The 21,733-nt window shown below is 39.5% G+C and overlaps 1 protein-coding gene across 1 annotated transcript in view; it reads right to left on the bottom strand.

Annotated features, from left to right (window-relative positions):
- KCNMB4 (potassium calcium-activated channel subfamily M regulatory beta subunit 4) overlaps positions 1-21,733 on the bottom strand; it is a 62,940-nt gene that overhangs the window by 12,379 nt on the left and 28,828 nt on the right. The window contains exon 2 of the mRNA XM_079141332.1: positions 19,118-19,245. Within this exon, the coding sequence (XP_078997458.1) occupies positions 19,118-19,245 (128 nt within the window). The remainder of the gene's footprint in view (positions 1-19,117; positions 19,246-21,733) is intronic.

The following is a 21,733-nucleotide window of genomic DNA, read 5'->3' as shown; positions in this document are numbered from 1 at the left end:
CTCCCAAGCAGTAGGGATTACAGGTGTGCACCACCACGCCTGGTTCCCCTCCTCTTAAAAACACTCTGATTAGATTTAGGAAGCATCCAGATAATCCAGGATAATTTCCCCATTTCAAAATTCATTTTTTTCATCGTATCTGCAAAGTCCCTTCTACCTTCAAGGAAACAAGGTAAGATAACTGAAGTCCACATCATGACGCTGTAGACATCTTTGGAGGCTGTTATGCAGACAGTCACACTACCCTCAACTGCTTCTCTGTATCAGAACCAGCTCCTCACTAACACACATTTTCTACCCCTTTGTGCAATTAGTCATTAAGGATTAATCATCAACAGGAATATCTTTTTAAAATCCTAGGGAATAAATTATTTTCCATTATCCCACTCTGACTTATTACAAAAATGTTAACTTTTTTCCTTTTTTTCAACATTTGCCTTTTTATGACACAGGCATTTACATCTAAAACAGCTCCCCGAAGATCAACACACAGTGAAACACTCCTCTTTCCTTCATTCACACTATTTTGCTCTGCTCACCTTTACCTAGCTACAACTCCGCTATTGACACCACTACCTGCTGTTTATAAATGCACCATTAATGAAACTCCACCATTCTAACACAATTCTCTATTCCAATCCTCCCTAGGGAAATGCCTCCCTATTTTCTATAGGATTTTCTTTTTCTTTGTAATACATCTTTGCTATTTCCTTTTCAACCCTATTCTTTATTAAACACATCCATGTTCTTCATTATTTCCTCAGATCTCACAAGCTATAACATCACTAGTAATTCTAAACCCCATTTTAAATTTCACCACGTTCCTATGCTACGTTATATTTTTGATGTTATATGCTTTTCCATTAAAAATCTTTCAAGTCTTTCTTTAAAATTCAGTGTAAAACAGGTAAAATTTCCACACCGGAAAATTTGGAGGTACCAAGAGTAGTTTGAGTTCATCACACTGTTTAAGTAATGTCAATTTTTGATCCTTACACTTTTATTTTATAAAAACACAGTTTTGCAATTTCTCTGTACAACCCATTCTATTCTTTAACAGCCTACGTTCTCCCATACAATGGTTCTTCTCAATACTGTATTATTAAATCAGATTTTAGCTAGAAGTGGGGAAGTTTTAAAGGTGAGCCATTATGTTCCCAAAGAAAGTCTCTTGGAACTCATTTTCCATCTCAGCAATATTCCTGGAGAAACTTCCTCAGAAATGGAAATGTTGATTTATGATGTTAATACTCAAATGCTGTTTTCAGATTCTTTGTTTGGAGAGATTAATTCTTAAACATCAAAAGATAACTCAGATATGAGATCCTGCATGTCTGAGAATACAGGGCTACAAGGGACCTCCAGAGCAAGCCTGAGGCTGGAAAGGGCAGTACAAGTTAGACCAGGACATCCCAAACTCCCCTCACTGGTTAAGGAAATTCCTCCTTCTTTACTTCTTGAAGCCGGATTCAAAATGGAAAAAGGCATTCTCTATAGAGAAGGCTGTCAATACTGAAGGGCTCAATCACTGAGCAAAGTCCAGGCATGCTTTTCTTCCCAAATGGCCAAAAACAGTGTAGAAGCTCCTCTTTGAAATTAGGTAAGATGACATCCAAAGGCCTACAACAATGTGTCTTCTAGGTCTATACCACATCTCAGAGTGTACTGTTCAAACCTGCTGGTGTCAGGTTAAGTCACAGGTTACAGCAGCTGAGTGACTGCACACATAGAAAGATGCTTTTCGAAAGATCTTTAACAGCCACGTTTTGTATCACTTCCCTAAGCTGAATCATGTTCTCAGCCCTCGCTCCAGGCAAGGAGGACACGGAAAACGAGCAGGCGACAGAATCACAGATCGCACTCTTGGAGCGTGGGTGTGAGAAACCGTTTCCAGGGAGAAAATGAAAAACATACTGATGCACCCAAAATATGCACATGAGCAGGGATTCCATTGGGGACTTGGGAAGGCTGGCAAGAGCTTCAGAATTTGGGTTCTCAAGGAAATGAGGTGGGTAAGGAATCCCCTCAAATGTCACTGTATCTTCTTACCATCTGAACAATACTGGGCAGAAGAAATATGGCATTTAAAAGGACGTCAAGAAACATTTTCTTCTTTATGATTTTTTTAAAAATTAAAATTAAGATGGCAAGGGCTTCTTCAATAGTGAAATTGAAGTATGGGCAGAGTGATGTGGGCTCACACCATCATCCATGGCTCAAGTTTCCCCACAAAGCACCATGCTTGCAGTGGGTCTGCCTGACTCTGCAGAGTCTGTATTTTTTTCCCGGGCTTCCCACACCTAGAAGAGCATCACACCTTGCTAAGCTCAAAGTGCGAGCTCAATAAATGTTAGTGGGATAGGAAAAGGCTTCAAAGAAGCAAGTGAAAATTTGTGTCAGAGCAAAGCAAAGTTGGGGGCGGGGGACAGTATCTTGGACTTCAGGCAGATTTTTTTTTCCCCCAAAGGCCACCTATATTTGATTGAAATTACACCTATTTATATATTTACATAAACAGTCAGGCATATTTGCTTGTGTTTTTACAGATTGTTGCCAACTATTTTCAGACAATTTCCAAGAGCAAGTGATCATATTTACTATTCTTTTTCTCATTACTGTTTTCCTCTGTGCTTAGTTTTTAAAATCTATCTTGAACCCAGATGACCCCACTGTGTGCATAACAACTGTCACTGGAAGTTCCTCAGAAATTTATTCCAAAATTTACTCTCAGTAAATCACTGTTAATGTCTGGTTAGGTTATGTCCAACTCCCTATAATTAGAGGCTCCATGAAGGAAAATTGGCTGCCACAATTTCTTTTATCTGCCCCTCCATCAGTATTGTGCCATGATTTTGGCAGCTCTGGAGAAAAGATCTGAAAAATTTATACTGGGTGGGGGCAATTCAATCAAGTGTATTTTGTTTATTCTGAGAACTCAAAGGAAGGACTGCCCCTGTAATCATACTGTCATCCTAGAAGGTTCCTAATTGTTACAGACCCATTTTGTTACAATGATTTGTGTATCAGTTATTTAATTAAATAATTAGCAGAGTATAGATACTTTGCTACTACATGTAGGAAGACAGAAATAGGCTAGCATTTCTATTAAGGCTAGCGATGAATCATTCATCCTAACCCCTAAATTATATAGTAAAGAATACATAAATAACAGCTTTACATTCATATTTGTTGTAGTCTGTTAAAATGCATGGAACAGATATTGAAATACTGCTGCAGAGTAAAATTAGCTCAATTAATTTTGAGGTTCTTTTTCTAAATGATAAATTGTTTATAAGTATGTTGGAGAACAAAAGTACTACAGAAAAATATGTATAACGATTAAAGCAGAGACTTACTGTTGAATAACAGCATTTTAAAACTTGAGTAATTAAAAAGACCATCATCAATCCATCCGAGTCTCTGTTAGATGTTCCAGAAGCTTTAACTTGATCCCGGCAGCACATGATATTCAACATCCAAATAACTATCAAATTGTAAATAACTATCAAATGTTTGGACTAAACATGGTAAGAGTTTTAAAACCAGAAAGCATTACAAGCAATGGTATTCCAGGGAGTTTATTTTATTTTATTTTTTTGCCATGAGACTAGCAATAATATCGCTGACGGGGACTTCTCCTTCATTCAGACTCCTGCAGTGATAATGACGTAGAGCAAAGCTGTGTATCACCCAAGACAGATATCTACAGAAAACAAACTTTCCTTGTTACATGCTTCTGAGATTTTCAGGCTGCACAATGAAGCCTAAGCTGACTGAAGGCTGGTGATTTTGCAATTTTATCTAGTAAATAGCCATTGTGGTTGAAATTAGGTCTCTCTTGATCTAAAGCACAAAGAGAGTTTATAGATGAATATCTGGGTGTTTGCAAGGACTTTCTTGGTACTTGGTCTCTTCGATTCAGTCATTCATCTGCAGAGTGGTTAGGCACCAGGGATGTCTGTGGTGTTGGCTCTCTCTAGTCAGCCCTAGGCCTGAGGGCAGGAGCACTCTTCTGTCTACTCCCACCACCAGCATGAACACTTGAGGGGCTCTGTGAATGCTTGCCATTCACTTATGTTGAAATCCACTTCAAAATGCAACGAACATTGGTACACAATGCAGAGGTAATGAAAGAGAAAGCGCACTTAAGTTTACCTGGGAGAATAACAAGGAAGTATCCTGCAAACAGATGGGAAGGAACAACAGGAATGTAGAGTTTGGGGGAAAAAAATGGACCAAGAATTTCTTGATAGAAGATACAGCACAAAGGAAAGCACAAATACTTTGGTCTGGCAATTCAAATTGTTGTACCACCAGTAGAACACCAAAACTTATGCTGTGTGTATGTATGAATATGTAACAATGAATTCCACTAATATGTGTAATTATAAGGCACCAATAAAACTGTTTAATAAAATTTTAAATTGAAACAAGTTATAGTAGAAATCTCATTGATTAAATTTAGTAGAGTCCTTTCTGTTATCCTAGTCCAATGTGGAACTGGCTGATGTTGGCTGCATTACAGCTAAGGGGCTGAGAGCTTGGATTCTGGAAGCTGAATAAAGAGGTTTGGGGTTGATCTCAAAGAAGATGAGAGTAGAACAGAAAATTCTAGAGGCTAGGAAGAGGAGGATAGAGTGATGCTGAATAATAGGTACCGAAATACAGGCAGAAAGGAGGAAAGGGAGGAATAACTTAGAAATGGTGACTACAGTAGGGTTACTACAACTCACAACAACATATTACATATTTAATGAAGAACTTGAAGACAGCAAATTATAGGGTCCAAATGCAAAGAAACAATAAATGTACAAGGAGATGGAAAGGCTAAATTTCCCTGGTTTAATCATTGTACATTATGTACATGTTCTGAATTATCGTGCTCTACCCATAAATATGTAAATATGTACAATTATTATGTGTCAATCAAAAAAAAAAAAAAAAGGAGGCTTGAACTTGAATTCTGGCTCTGTCACTTGCCAGCTCTGTGATTTGGGCAAGCTGCTCAATTGCTCATTGCTTCAATTCCACCAGGTATAAAATGAGGATTATGATAATAATGCCTTGTGGGACTGTTGTGCAGATTCAGTGAGTTAATATGTATAAAGCACTTATATAGTTTCTGGCATGATATACAGGTATTGACTATTGTATGGTAAGGCAGAACGAATTAGGTCTCTATATTCCAGTCTTTTTCAGTTTCTTTATTAATAACTTGGATAAGGGAATTAAAACTATTCTGAGTTACTGGAATGGGGGAACTTGCTTCAAGAGTAGTGTATGTATAGAACAGATATGGAAAGAGTAAATTTAATTAATTATCAGCTCTGCATGAATCAACAGTGGTCACAGCTGCTAAAGAAGCCAACGGGTCTCACTGATGTGGTTTTAGTCTCTAGAGAGAACAATGGTGGTAGAAACATTCTTCTGCCTTTCTCTGCACAGGCCAGCTCGGGGCACAGTAAGAAAAGCACCACCATGAGAAGGCATCTGATCCCACAGTGATGGCAGTGTGGCCCCAGCGACACCCATGGTCTGCAGTCTAGGACTCAGATTCAGATCCTGGTCCTGCTCTTCCCTGGCCCATGACCTTAGAGCCTTTGTTGCCTCTGGTGTCCAAGCAAGACAACAACGTTCCACCTTCACTGTGAGATCACAGCATTAAACACAATGGATTTTTTATAATTGTCAAAATGAATATATATATTTTTGCTGATATGTATGTATACCTTTAAAGGCATTAGATTCATTAGATATGCCAACATCAACACTATTCCAGAACTTTTTCATTGCACTCAACAGAAACTCTGCTACCACTGTGCCAGGGATTCCCTGGGTCCCTCTTCCCTAGCCCCTGATGAACTCAAATCTACTTTTTGCCTCTAGGGATTTCCCTATTCTAGATATTTCCCAACACAAATTTCTTGACAACTAAAAATGTTTGAGGATGGAATGGGAGGAGGAGGTGATGTCCACGGTCACCAGAGTTGTTCAGGTCAAGGAGAAAGCATTTTCCAAAAAATGACATGGTGGGGAGTCATTGGAGTGAATGACTGAAAAGGGCCTCCCAGATTTGGCAGTTTGGCGATAAATTTCACAGCACCCTCCATGTGTGCCACAGGTTCCTTCTGGCCCCATTTTATCTCAAATGAAACTGAGGCAAGAGCCCTTCAATAAGTAGCCCAAGGTCATTCACTGAGTCACAGAGAGAGCTATGCATAGAACTGAAGTCTCCTGACGCGCAGCCCTGCCCTGCATTCTACCATCTGATGGGGCTGCTCTCTGTGACCTACTTGTCCTACAGTTCGTGTATTTTTCCTCCCCAAATCCCTCAGGGCTTTGTTTGAAGGCTGTGTAAAATATCTTAAATGAAAAGTGATTTGATAACATCAAATTCTTAACTTTATTACCATGATGATAAAAGCTGTTAGAAGATGAATTTGCAAGCATGAAACCACTCTGATTAACCATCAGAAAACAGACCCTCAAATTCACATTTTAAGTAATGTATGGTGTTTAGATGTCAGACTGAGAAAGGATGCTGGAATGAATTTCAAACATATTCCACAGCATCCTAGAGAAGCCCAGCAAATGCTGCTTTTTTAAAAAGTACAGATTTGGAGACCAAACAGAGCCTTCAAATCTGATGTAATCTCTCTTAATATGGAACCAGACACAAATGTACATGGAAAAGGCTCAATTTGGATAGGATTCCAGATTCACTGTTTTGTTTTTTAAGACTCAGGATATGTCATTGAACTCAATGTCTAAAGAGAAAGCCAATATGTTCCTTTTAAAAATAGCTACAGAATTATCCTTTCTCTAATGATAGATTATAATATTTTTCAGAGTAAACAGAAAACAAAAATAAGTATTAAAACTTTTCCAAATACAAAACATATTAAGTAATTCACTCAGAAGTCATCAAAATTTTCCTGTGTAATTAATTCAAAATTCAGTTTCCATCTTTATATGCACATTATTTCTTAGAATTTGTATCGTAAGTGGTCCACAAGTAAAGAGGTAATTTGTCCTATGAAGAGCTGAAGAAAAAAAAAAAAAAAAAAGCCAGGTATGGTGGTGCACACCTGCAACCCCAGCTACTTGGGAGGCTGGGGCAAGAGGATCACAAGTTTGAAGGCAGTCTCAGCAACTTAGTGAGACCCTGTCTCAAAATAAAAAATAAAAAGGACTAAGGATGCAGCACATTTGAAAAGTGCCCCTGAGCTCAGTCCCCAACACTACACAAACACACACACACACACAAAGAAAAAACTGAAAACAAAACCAAAAACAACCTTAAGATGCCAATGGTACAATGAAATCCAACACATAAACATATTACAAGAAATGTATTTTTAGAGCTTCATCTGTTTTCAGAGCTAAATCTGTTTTTATAATGCAAAGACATTGTAAAAATAGACTACAATTGACCACTTTTCGCTACATTGTATAAATGCACACCTGAGTATAAATATATACTTGTTTCTTTTCCTGAGAAGAAACTTTTTAGTTTGAGTCCATCTCATTTATTGATTCTTGATTTTATTTCTTGCATTTTAGGGGTCTTGTTAAGGAAGTCAGATCCTAGGCCAACATGGTAAAGATACTGTATTTTATTTTATACAGAGTCTTGCTAAGTTGTTGAGTAGGCTTGAAGTTCTGCAATTCTCCTGCCTCAGCCTGCTAAGTAGCTGCAATTACAGGTGGGCACCACTGCACCTGACTCGACTCTGCTCTTACCAACATGTGGTAAGACAAGCAGCTTGTCTTCCTGCTTCTCACCTTGGAGTTGCGTTATGGTTTGGATATGAGGTGTCTCCCCAAAGCTCCGATGTTCATGCAGGAATATTCAGAGGTGACATGATTAGATTATGAGAGCTCTAGCCTAAGCCATCCATCCGATTTTGAACAGACTGACTGGGTAGTAACTGTAGGCAGGCTGGGCATGGCTGCAGAAGGTGGTCACTGGGGGCATGGCCTAGAAGGGTGCATCCTCCCTGTGGCCTCTTCCCTTCTTTCTCTGCTTTCTGGCTGCCATGAGCTGAGTACAGTTCCTCTGTCACGTCATTCTACCAGGATGTTCTGCCTCGCTTTGGGCCTAGAATATGGACTAAACATCTCAAACTATGAGCCCGAAATAAACTTTCTCTTCTCAGTTGTTCTTGTCAGGTATTTTGTTCTCAGCAATAAAAAGATATCTAACACAAGGTAGTTTTAGCCCTTTTGGCATCAGCCAACATCTTTTCTGCCAGGACAAACAGTGGAAGCAAGAGATAGTAGTACTTATATTAGGAAAGCAAAGGTTATCCCAGAACCTCTTCCATTGATGCTGCCTTCAACGCAGCTGTCCAGGACCTAAGGATAGAAGTTATCCTCCTCCATCCATCCTCTTTTATGCTTGAATGCCCCTACCATGTCATGCTTCACATATATCTATCTCTAAATCTGGGGGTCCACTTCCTTTCAGTCTTGAGTCACCTCCTCCTTTGCTTCCTCCCCTAATTCTGCCTTTGCTAAGCTCTTTTCACCCCCTGTCTAGACTGGTGCAACAATCTCCAAATTGTTCAAATTGTTCATCATTTCTCCAGTTTGGACTTATAATCTAGTCTATCTTCCACAGTGCCAGCAGACTGGTCCTTCTAAAACATCCACATGACTGTCACTCCTCCTCAGCACACAGAAGCCTAAACCCTTTAGTATGGTGTGAAGATGCAGTATATCTTCACTCGATATCTCACTCGATCTCTTCCAGGTCATCATTACTTTTTTTCAAGTACACAAGGCTCCTTACTTTTTCTCCAGTTTCCCAAGATACTTCAAATCTTAATGCTAGGACATGCTACTATTTTCCCCAAGATCCCTTTCTCTAGTTTTATCTGGAAGATTCTTACTCATTCTTTAAAATTCAACTCAACATTTTCCTCTGTGAAGGCTTTTCTCTGCCTACTTCTTAATCCTTCAAGTGGATCCAGGCACTATACTGTTCGTGCACGCAGGTACCTCTAACATTCTGGCACTTGCTGCATGTGCTTCAATCTCTTATCGAAACAGTAAATTCCTTGAGGACAGAGGCAATGTCTTCCCATCACTGACCACTGATGCCTATGCATTAGAGTTGACAAATAAAGCTTGCTGAATAAACAAGAGAGTGAATGATTGAAGAGGTGGCATTCTTATGGGAGAAATCTAGGAAACTGAAAAGGATAACACCATAAAAGAAAAGTGATAATCTACTGTGTGACAGGAAGATCTCTGTAGCTCCTAAAATGGTATTTCTTATTTCATGGAGAAGTACTCACATATGTGAATTTTCAAAATAACTGAAGTTTCACTTTTTAAGTTGAATAAAAACTAATGAAAATATTTAAAATACAATTGGCGAAAATCTTTCTGAAATGGATTACACATCTCCTTGCCTTTTAAGGACAGTATATTGAACCAAATTTAACCTTTTTTGATGACTCAGTGTCATCGTTATGAAACTCAATTACTGTTGAGGTAGGAGGACTGTCTGCTCCTCCATTAAATGGCTCCAGACTGTTAACCATTTAGTTCTTTACTGATTTTTCTCTCTCTTGCACCATTAGGATTTTATCTAGCATCTTAAGTCACTGTAATTATACAAATCTTTAGAATGAGAGAATCATAAAACCATAGGATTTGAGAGTTCAAAGTAATCTTAGAGATCACTTAATCTATCAGTCTATCAAATTTTATAGACAAGAAAACTAAGCCCTAAGTGAGCAGTCCTTTTACAAGTGGTTGCTTTTAAATTTTCTACTTTAATGACTTTCAGACTGTGCTGTGTAGAGCACTCCATTCGATTTGAGCTCAGGCCATTAGGTTCATTTTTCTTTAAAATGTTAAGGGTGAATTTGATTTCAAAATATATACTTCAGGCTAACCATACCATGAATGAAGTAATAACTTAAGATACATCTTATTCAGTGTCATAACATTTATTTTATTTTACAACAGAATCTCTTCTTAGTTTTTGTGTATTCTATTGCTTTATTCATTAATAAAATCCAAATTATTTATTCATGCATGACATAAACCTCCAATCAGAGAATAATCAGGTGGTTCACTGATTAGTTGTTTCTTAGTTGTTAGCAATTTATAAGGCAAAGGAAGAAAAACACACATTTACTAGGTATGCAGATGTAATCCTTACCAAAATAAAAGCAAAACCCAAAACCCTTAAGACAGGTAATGTTACCCTCATTTTGTAGGTGAAGAAACCAAGACAGAGAAAGTAGACAATTTAGCCCAGTCTTACAATTACTCAGGGGTAGAGGAAAAATGTAAACCCTGGCACCTGATATCACATGGTGGTTCAAGGAATTCATAATCTGTAAGAGGAGAAAAGTACATTTTCTATTAATTCCATAGCAGTGTGATAAAAATCAACCATGGCAATGTGGGACCACAGAAGAGGAAGTACTGAGTTATACCTGCAAAGGTGAGAGAATGTTCCGTGTTGATATTTGAGGTAAATTTTAATAGTAGTAAAAACACCAACAGTAGTAGAAAACACTTTCATAAGAGCCACTGTGGATTAAATATGTGCGATCTTATTGATATTCTCACAACAACCTTAGTTAAGTCCCCCGTCTACAACAGAAGCTGAGGCAGACAGGCTGAAGGCACAATTCCAAGACCACACCATGACAAAAAGGCTGGTTCTAGGGTTCTTTCTAAAACCACTGTGCTATGCTGATTTCTAGAAATGAAAAAGCTGAAGGTGTCCCCAAGTGAGGGGGGTGTGTGACAGGAGAAAACTCATCAAGGTACATGGGAAAAAGTAACCTGAGGTGACTGGAGCCAGCAGTGAGGAAGTTCAGACACTGAGATCGGACCAGGCGACTACTCCCCTACATAAAGCCCAACCCTGGCTACTCACTGCATTTAGGAGAAATGCAAACGCTGGCTACTCTCTCTCCAGTGTCAACATTATGTCCCCTCTCCACAGTTCTTCTGCCTTGCTGGCCTCCCGTCCCTAAAACTCACCAAGCTCTTTCTGGCCTCAGAACCTTTGTACAGGTGACACTCTATTCTGAAATATTCTTCCCCTCACTTTTACCTACCTGACTCTAGCTATCCTCTCATCTAGACCTAACTATGATTTACTCAGCTCTATAAAATTCCCCCACCATATTCCAGTCGCTCAGAACGGTGCCCTCAGCTCTTGCTTCACAGTATTGCCTGCTGTGGCATCACAGTGACTTTGTGACTATAGACTACATGTGCCAACAAGGCAGGGCCAGTATCTGGCAGTGGTGGCTATTTTTCTGCTGTTTTTCCCCCATGACTGTGACATAACCCAATAGCAAAAGTTGAAGCTAGAATTGGAAGAGTCTGGCCTTTATCCTACAGACAATAAGAAGGCAGAAAAAATTAACCAAGAAAAAAAATGACAAGATCTGATAGAAGTTCACATACAGTGAAATAAAACCTAGCATTCTGTGGATGATGGAAGAGATAAAGACCAAGGCTGAAAGAACAACTGAGGATCATTTCAACAACCCAGATGGCAGCTGGAACTATGGTAGTGGTGGAGGGATGAATTCAAGAGATTACTCAGGTGGTGTGGCCAAATTTGTTCATTTGATGAGTGTGTGTTGGTATAAGCCTGCTTTGTATTCTCCATGAACTAGTATCCACTCAGATGTATAAAACGAAGAATCAAAAAGTAAACTCATAGAGAAAACTATCTGACTCTCTCTAAGAGGAAAAGTTCAAGAAATAAAGACTGATAAGTCCTCACCTTTAGATCCAAAGAGGAAAGAATAAGCACTTTTCAGGGAAAATGTTCCCTTTTCAAGGAAAAGATTGATACTACCTGCACAGAGAAGCTGCCTGACAATGGAATGAGGATATGAAAGCATGCTTGTTAAGGGGCTTTGTTGGGTTTTACTAAGAAAAGATAAGCCAGGTGTTTTAGTCAGCTTTTCATTGCTGTGACCAAAATACCTGACAAGAACAATTTTTAGAAGAGAAGTTTATTTTGGCTCCCCTTTTCAGAGGCTGGGTCCATGGTTGGCCGCCTCCACAGCTCTGAGACTGAGGTGAGGGAGAACATTGTGGTAGAAGGGCGTGGCAGACAAAAACAGCTCAGAACATGGCAACCAGGAAGCAGAAAGAGAGAGAGAGAGCTCAGCTCACCAAGGACAAAACACAAACCCCCTCAAGGCACACCCTCAGTGATCTACTTCCTCTAGCCACACCCTACCTGCCTACAGTAGCCAGCTAGTTAATCCATTCAGGTGGATTAATCTATCACTTAGGCTACAGATCTCATACTTTAATCTTTTCCGCTCTGAAAGCCCTTGCATTGTCTCACAAATGAGCTTTTGAGAGACACCTCCTATCCAAACCATAACATCAGGGAAAGGCTAAGAAAAAAGAAAAAGATTTAGGGAGCAGAAGTGTGACCTTATTTCTATAAAGTGTAAAAAAGAAATTGAATGGAAGGAGATGGTGAGCTCTGAAGATAAGAGAGGAAAAGGATTGAACGATAACAGAAGAAAACCATGAATGGACACAGCCCTTGGCAGGAAGCAGTGCCACATGAGCACACGGTGACTGAACAGGCGTGGCAGCTAGTGGTTGCTCTGGACACTGCAGATTCCGTTCCTGCATTTAATTTGCCTTCATAAGGTTTAAACAGAGAAAAGCTAAGAATCCATAATCTTTGTCTTAGATTTTTAAAGCAACATCTTTTTCTTAAAAATGGAAGCTTCTTGGTAACCGTTCTCCCTAATTTCCTGCGTTTGCGTGAAATCTAAAGGTCACTTTAAATATAAAGTTCATCTTATCAAGAGCATCTGGGAGTCAATACAGTAAGTCTATTTTAGTCTCCTATTTAGCAGTAGTAAAACGTGTACTCAGAGTAGATGGCACCAGAGAGCTGCCATCTTCACACCTCCTAACAGCACTGTTGTTTCCTCTCGCATATGTCACGACGAGAGAGCCAAACTCCAAACTCCTGCTTCCCCAAGTCACTTAAAAATCATGTCTTGGGTGCTGTCAGGCTGTGAGAGACCACCCCCACTTTTATCTACACCCCCAGGGTTTGGGAATGGGACAGGGAGATGATGGATAGAGAATGTGGATCCGTTTTGACGGAGGTATGCTGGTGTGCTGAAGTTAACAGAAGAGTGTACCTGACATAATTGGTGATACATATTTGGTCTCAGTCCCCCGTTCCGGGTGGATCTTCTAAAACCCTTGTAATTCCCTGATTACTAGGGGTGAGAGTTCATAGTAAATCTCTTTCAGCCTCACCTGAGTCTGTGCTAATGAGGTGCCTCTTGGAGGATGGGGGTAGGTTACCAAAGGTCCCAGGTGATTAAAGGTTGGCACTTTCTGTACCACCAGCTCCAGAGAGGCTATCTTGTCCAAAGCATATTTCCCAGCTGGCTATTTCTGGGTTGATCTTTATAATAAACTGGCATAGTAAGTAAAGGGTTTCTGTGAGGCCGTCAAGCAAATGCTAGAAGGCTTATGAGAACCTCTGACTTGGTGCAGGTTGGTCAAATGGGAACTCAGGATATGAGACTGGTGTCCAAAGGGGACAGCCTTGTGGGACCGAGCTCTTTAATTCCCAGATTCTGATGCTAACTCTAGGTAGTGCTGGAATTGAATTCAAATGAAGGATACCAGCTGGTGTCCAAAGAGAATTCAAGAACACACATTTGGAGCCAGAAGTGTTGTGAGAATAGTGAAAAAGTTTTCCTTTTAGCAAATAATATACGTTTAGCTCTTTTTATCTGGAGGAATAGTCCTTCTTGATTGGTATTGAGGATATTCGGAATTCCAGTCTCATAGGAGGCAGCCCCATCAGGGGAGGCAGCTTTTACAAAACTTGGTACCAAGTGTGGAGCGAGGGCACCACCTGCTAGTCAGGACAGTGGGCAGGAGAGGGTGCCCTTTTTGCCTGCAATGCAAGCTCAAGTCGTGGGCATTCTGAAACCAGCTCCTGGTCTAGGGCAGGAAGCTCCGGAGAAGCACCTGATTCTCATAGTGACTGGCTGTGTTTCTGGGCTTCCACCTCACAGGAAAATATTCCCTATTTCTTGGCCTTTTTATTTCATCTTATTTCATTATCTTCAGGGCATGTTCCATTTCTGCCTTATTTACTATATACATTCAATTTTTCTCTCTTACTGAGCAGTTTTTGTTTGTAACAGGCTCATTTCTCTGTGTCCATTCCTGTTTCCCTTTCCATTGCTCACCTGCTCCCCAAACTATTTTTCTAGTAGTGGGAAATTTCATTTTATCGTGGTCAGAATTCCTTCTTAACAAAATTTTGTTAAGGACCATGTGCCTATGTGCTGTTGACTACAGGTACAGTGCGTACTGCCAATCTCCAGAGCTAATTCACCTTCCTGGAAACTTCCTGCCTTCTGATTAGTGACTCCCCTTTTCCTCAGTCACTGGTAACCACCACCATTTCACTCTTTCAGTCCATGACCTTGACAGTTGCAGATCCTTCCCTTCTGTGACTGGCTTATTTTCAATTAGATAATGTCCTCAAAATTCATCCAAACTGTCACAATTGCAGAATTTCCTTCTTTTCATAAAGGCTGCATAGTGTTCTATCACATGGCTATACCATATTTTCTTCTTATTTGTTTTTGAGATGGGGTCTTGCTATGTTGCCCAGGCTGGTTGTGAACTCCTGGGCTCAAGCAATCTTCCTGCCTCAGCCTTCTGAGTAGCTGGGATTTCAGGTATGTGCCATCATGCCTGGCATATATCGTATTTTCTTTATCTATTCTACAATCTACATTTACATTGTTTCCACTTCTCGGCTATTGTGAATATTGTGGCAATGAACTTAGAAATACTAATATCTTTTCACAATCCCAATTTCAAGTATTAATCCTGAAGTCAACACTCAGAAGTGGGATTATTGGATCATATGGCAGGTCTTTTAAGTTTTTGAGAAATCTCCACTGTCTCCCATAATGGCTGCACCATTTTGTACACCCACCAACAGTATGCAAGGGTTCCAATTTCTCCACATCCTTGCCAACACTTGTCTTTTTTTTTTTTTCTTTTCACAATAGCTATCCTGACACGTGAGGTGATATCTCCTTATGATTTTGATTTGCATTTCTCTGACAATTAACGATATTGAGCAATGGGTTATATATCTGTCAGTCATTTCTATGTCTACTTTGGAGAGATGTCTATTCAAATACTTAGCTCATCTTAAATCCGGTTATTAGTTTGTTTTACTATTGAGTTGTAGGAGTTTTTACATATTTCTGGATATTACGCCCTTATCAGACATATGCTTTGCAAACATTTCCTCTCAATCTGTGGGTTGCCTTTCATTCTACTGAGTGTTCTGTTTGCTGTACTGAGTTCTTCAGTTAGATGCAGTCCACAGCAAAACTTCCTGAATGAGAGGTCTTCCACTATGCCCTCTCATTCTCCACTCAGCCTCAGAAAGTGGATTTCTAACTTCGGACTCCAAGACTGTTCCTGTACTGTTTCCACATAGATCACTACCAACTGCAAATTGTCAAAAGCAATGACTTCTCGGCACCCTTCTTGATTACTTCCTTCTCCTTCGCACACTCTCCTTTCAAGACCATTTTCTTCTAACTTCCTCTCACCTGTGGGCCACTCTTCCTCCATGTCCTCTGGCTATGAGTTACATATAATCCTGTCAACATTTCTCTTCTCTGTGTGTTCCCAACATGCATTCTTTCTCTGGGCTTCAACTACAACTTGTGTGCCGATTCTCAGATCTGCACAGTGCTGCTCCTGAACCAAAGGCATCTTCTGGGTATCTTATTTATGAGTCCCTATAATTCAGCATGTTCAGAGCTGGACTTTACTGTTTCTCACATTCACTCAAATGTAACACCTTCCTTTTCCTCATCACTTACACTGTCACTAAACTCTAAAACGTCTTTTTCTAGAAGAGTCCCTGTTTACTACTTCCATCAACACTACTTAGGCCCTCAAAGTCCCTCATCAGGACTAGTAGATGGTTAATTAAAGGAACCTTGAGAATCAGACTAATTGAATTCCAGATTTTTTTTTTTTTTTAACTTAATGGTTGTTCTTTGGGTAAGTTACTTAACTTCTTTAAGACTCAGTTTCCTCATCTGTTGATGGGACTAGTACTTAGAACTAGTGTATGAAATTTCATGACCTCAGTAAAATGTCATTCATAATGGCTGGCATGTGGCAGCTACTCAAAAGTTGTGATCCTCTTACCTCAATCTCTTAAATTGCTGAGATTACATCTGTGCACCACTGTGTCTGGCTGCTGCATTTTTTTAGAAAATGCTAATTCCTGGGTTAACCATCAGAGATTCTAATTTAATTGGCCAGTGGTGCACGTGTTTTAAAAGGCTGCTCTGGAGCAGTTATGTCAAGTGAGTGTTGCAAGCCTCTGGGATAGATTTGTACACAGGAGATAAGAGACATGGGAGACTCATCTGGCAGCTGGTACTTTTGATCGTTCCACAACATCTTGTCCTCTTTCTCTTCCTTCCTGAATCTACTCAGGTGGAAATCCCTTTCTCCATGTGACGTGGGAGACAATGCCCTAGCCTCCACTCGGGTAGATTCTGATTGTTCTTTTTGTGATTGGTTTAGGTATAGGCAAAGGAAACTCATCCTAAACAAAGATACATAGGGGGAGGCTGACTGTGGAAAGTTGGAGAAAGGTTTCCTGGTCCCAAGGAAAACATACCAGGAAAGATATACTGTTTCTGCATCTGGACAATGCTGTGTCTGGCTATAATATCTAGAACTGCAGAAATCATACTGTAACCACAAAGGCAGAACTGAAGTCCAGGAAGGAGATGGGTTCTGGTGGATGCAATTGTCAGTCAGTGCATCAGACAACCCTGCTGTCAGTCTACCTGTGAATTCCTTCACGTATGAAAGTAAATTTTCTAACTGCTTATGATACTTTGAATAAGAATTCACTCTTTACGTATAGCAGATGGTATCTCAACTGATATGCAACTAAACCAAAGTTGGGGGTCAAGGAGTGCAGTCCAGAGAAGGTGATATTTGATGAGCATCCTCAGCAAAGCATTCAAGAAGTAGAAGAAGTAAATTAAAAAATACGATATGAAAGTATGAGATGTTCTTGAAACTACATAGCTCAGATGGCTACTGTAAAGCCTTTAAGCAGGGAGGGAGTAAGGATGGAGAGGTGGCAGACTGGGTCAGATTTTGAGGAACCTCCTATGCTGTGGTGGATTAAATATAGCCACAAATCCTTTGCAGCTCCTCCTAACAGGAGGAGTCTGTCAACATGCTATGCATCTGGCTGGCTTTGTGACTTGCTTTGACCAATAGAATACACAAAGAAGTTATGTTATTCTAATTCCAGAGCTGAGGCCTGCCTCTCTTGAATTCTGGCTGGAGGCTACCATGCTGTGAGGAAGCCCACTGAAGCATGACAGAACAGGTGGAGAACAGAGGCGCCCCATCAACAGTCAGTGCCACTCGATAGACAGTGAGGGAGAGGTCATCTTAGACCATGCAGCTATCTCTGCCATGACAGGGCTGCGTGTGAGCCAGAGAACCTAAACTACTAAGAAATATTACACCACTGCTTCATAAACAGGGTTGAGAAGTAACCAGAAACTGAACTAAGACAGTGGTAGCAAGAAGACCCACAAAAGTCAACAGAGAAGTAAGTAAATCCACATGATGGTGAATACAGGTTAAAGAGTGTAAAGGGGAAAAATGAATTAAGAACCGCTCAAAGTTTTCTGGGTTAGTTAAACACAGGAACGACGGCACCAATCACTAAAAGAGAGATTATAGGAGGAAGAGGAGGTTGGAGGTAACTGGGGAACATCCAAGTGGAGATATACAGCAAGGAGTTTTGAATATTCAATTAATGTTTGAAACATAAATTACTATGACTGGCCTGGGGGAATACTGAAGTGTTGCAGTCCAAGGAATCACCTTCGTTTGGTATATATGGAAAAACTTGAGTGCCTTCTACATCAAGTAAAGTTTTTAAAAATTTTTATTGTTATGTTCTAATTATATTTAATAACTGGATTCATTGTGATATACTTATAAATGCATATAGCATAAATTCATCTCCTTCATTCCCTCATACCTCCCCTTTCCCTCTCCACTTCCCTCCCTGGTCTCTTTCCTCTACTTTACTGGTCTCTCTTCTATTTTCATGAGGTCTCTTTTCTTTCCTTCCTTCTCTCAAGCTCCCATATATGAAAGAAAACATAGGTGCCTTTAGAGTCTGGCTTATCTCACTTAGAATGATCTCTGGTTCCATTCACTCTCCTGCAAATGACACAATTTTTGTTGTTCTTTATGGCTAACTAAAAGTCCACTGTGCATATAAACTACATTTTCTGTCTCTATCCATTTGTTGAGGGACACCTAGGCTGGTTCCATAACTTGGCCATGGCAAACTGTGCTGCTGTAAACACAGGTATGCATGCACAGTTATAGTATGCTGACTTTATTCTTTAGGATAAATACCGAAGAGTAGTAGAACTGGGTCACATGGTGGTTCTACGCCGAGGCTCTTGAGGAACCTCCAGACTGATCTCCATAGTGATTAAACTAATTTTCAATCCCACCAAGAGTGTATTCTTGCCAGATTTATTATTTTTATTATTTTTTGTATTGTTAATGATTGCCATTCTAACTGGAGTAAGACAAAATCTTGGTGAAGTTTTTTAAGTCAAGTAAAGTTTCAATGGTGTGAATTCATTTTATCGACACTTCATCAGAATAGAAAGGAAAAGGAAAGTTTAAGATTCTGCGCAATCTGAAATGCTGATAAATCTGCACTAGGTTCAGCTTTTGTGCATTAATCTGTAATCTCAGAGCACACTTGTACTATGCAATGGTCCTACATGAAGACACTACTACACTTTCCAGTGCCTCCAGCAGGTAAGTTCTATGATATAAGTTCTCTCTGTTTCTGTCCTGCAGAAGGGGTTTCCACGTGCTAGAAAGAGTGGAGACTACATGCTAGAGAGGCGAGTCTACCTCCAAGTTGTCAAGTGGGCACAATATGTGATTTGCCAATGTAGTAAATTACACAGGCTACAGACAACATCAATATCCACAAGAAATACTGACTTACCTTTGATATTGGTTAAAATAGCAAGTAAATGGCTGGGAACCAATCTCATCTTTCCAGTACTGTTGCCAATTCATGACACTTTCCAAGTTCTTCTGATTTTCTCTCTTACAGGGAGGAATATAGGAGCACTAACAAAATAGAACACAGAAAGCATAGCTATTATTCTGCAGAATATTGAAATATACTCCATTTTTCTTCAAAGATGCTGTTTTATTATAGTGCAAGGGTTGAGACTGATAGGAAAGCGTAGACATGGCGGGTAACCACTGCCCTGATTAGCATCGACTGCCCATCTTGATGGCCATGAAAGTGCCGATAGTATCACCACTATGCATTATGATTCCACAATGCTACCCATCAGCTCCTGTTCAAGTATCCTAATCATGAGACAGGAAAAGATGCCAAAGAGAGACCCAGCTGTCACTCTTCACTCTTACCATCTCAATATGGTCAAAGTAGCTGAACTGGGACTATCCATAAGGACCCACAGCCACTGGCATCTTGCTTGTAGCCTTGGCTCCCGGTCCATTTTTTACAGAGAGATGATACTATGAGGTGATAAATCTAATTTAGATCTAATTTTTAAATACAACCAAATTGAAATTGCTTAACTATATTTCAAATTTCCAATTTGGTACAATGACAAAAAAAAATTCCAGTAACAAAAATACCTTCATCCATTAGGATAAAGGACATTTCATTGTCACAATGAATTACAATCTAATGACAAATTAAAAGCACAATATATCTTTTCTTTTTGGGAACCTGCCAGTCAACAGAGGGAGGGGAAAAAAAGAATTTTTATCATCAATTCCTATCTGTGGACCTTGCTATTTTCCTCTTCCACTTTGAGCTATTAAATCAAACACATGCCTAGCTGTTCTCCAGATACTACTCTCAACACTGAAACTTTGAGTTTTCTTACATTCTCTTGGGCAATGGAATTGGCAGAAAATTTCCTTCAAGTGTATACTCAATATATTTTGTTAACTGATGTTTTTTCCTAGCCATGCCACTGACAGAGTAGTTCTCCTAAAGGGACTCAATTACTCTAAACAATATAGATTTGACAATACTGAAAAACTCCAGATGTTAAAATGAGCCCTAAGCATCCTAAGCCATTTTCTCCAACTCAAGACTTTTATGATGATGAACATGATTCCAGCTTATATTTATTATTTACAACATGCCAGACACTGTAATGAATGCTGAAAGGGACTGAACTTATTTACTTTTTTTTTTTTTTTTTTTTTTGGCACTGGGGATTGAATCCAGGGGTGTTTTACCACTGAGCTATATCCCTGGCCCTTTATTATTATTATTATTATTATTATTATTATTTTTTTTTTTTTTTTTTTTTTTTTTTTTTTTTTAGACGGGGTCTCATTAAGTTGCTTAGAGCCTGGCTAAATTACCCAGGCTGACCTCAAACTTGCAATCCTCCCGCCTCAGCCTCCAGAGCCTCTGGGATTACAGGCATACACCACCAAGCCCAGCACTTAATGTACTTCTTACAACAGCCCTCTAATCTCCATTCTACAGATGAGTCAATTGAGATTCCTATCAGGTGTACAACTAGAACTAGATTTTGGTGATTTTTATCACATTCTCCTCTCAGATTTTTACCAAGGTGTCTGATATCAAGAAACAGAAAAACAAAACAGAAGACAAAACATTAGCTTTAGAATACAATTTTAGTCACATTCTTTAACTTACAGCATATGATTTTGCAATCCCTTCCCATTATTTCTGGTAAAATTCAAAATTTTGTGCATGACATATAAAACTCTATGATCAGATTCCTGACTGGCTCCATCTTCATGTAATCCTGGGATACAGCCAGATAGAAGCCACAAATCTGCCACATGCTAGGACATTTACCTGTTTGGCACAGACTTTATCTCTTTTTAATGTCCCTTTTTTTCTCATCCCCTTCTTTGTAGAGTCAGGTATGGTGTCACCTGTTTGGGGAGCCTTTTCTTTCTTGCTGCCTATTAGGTGGCCCTCCCGTGTGCTACCACAGGATGCACATCCCATGATATCACAGTCAGAACCAGTCTGGCCCTTATCTGTCAGTCTCCCCAGGGAGTGCTATTCTTTTCTCTGTCTTCCCACTGAGGACTTCTCAGTGTGAAGGACTCAGTGAGGACTTCCACCATTCTGGAAATGGTGAAGTTTCAAAAATGTTGGTTGACGGAGTTAATAACAGTCTTCTATACATTTTTATTCAAGCTGGTAAAGTTATTTTCCATAAACATCTTAAAATATATAAACAATGTATTTAAATTTTTAATACATTTGGTTATTTTCTATTATATAAAACAAATTCACATCATGCAAATATTATTTTAATGACTGGACTACTGAACACTTAACATAGTTTCACTTCTATCACTAGCAGTAATATAAAGCCAACATCTTCCATGAGATAAGGATTGTGAGTTCTTCCAATGCTGCAGTTAGGCTTAGAAGCAAAGGAGACGAATGGTTTTAGATCTGTGATTCATTAGGTGTTTGGCCTTGGGTAAACTGCTCCCCTTTTCTGGATTTCATTTTTTTCTACTCATAAAATCTCCAAAATAATTTCTAGCACTACATTTCAATGACTCCATTATT

Source organism: Sciurus vulgaris (genome assembly GCF_902686455.1).
Source record: "Sciurus vulgaris genome assembly, chromosome: 5".
In the NCBI taxonomy this organism is placed as follows: Eukaryota; Metazoa; Chordata; class Mammalia; order Rodentia; family Sciuridae; genus Sciurus; species Sciurus vulgaris.
The sequence above is the reverse complement of the archived record's forward strand: the minus strand, read 5'-3'. Positions and strand labels throughout refer to the sequence as shown.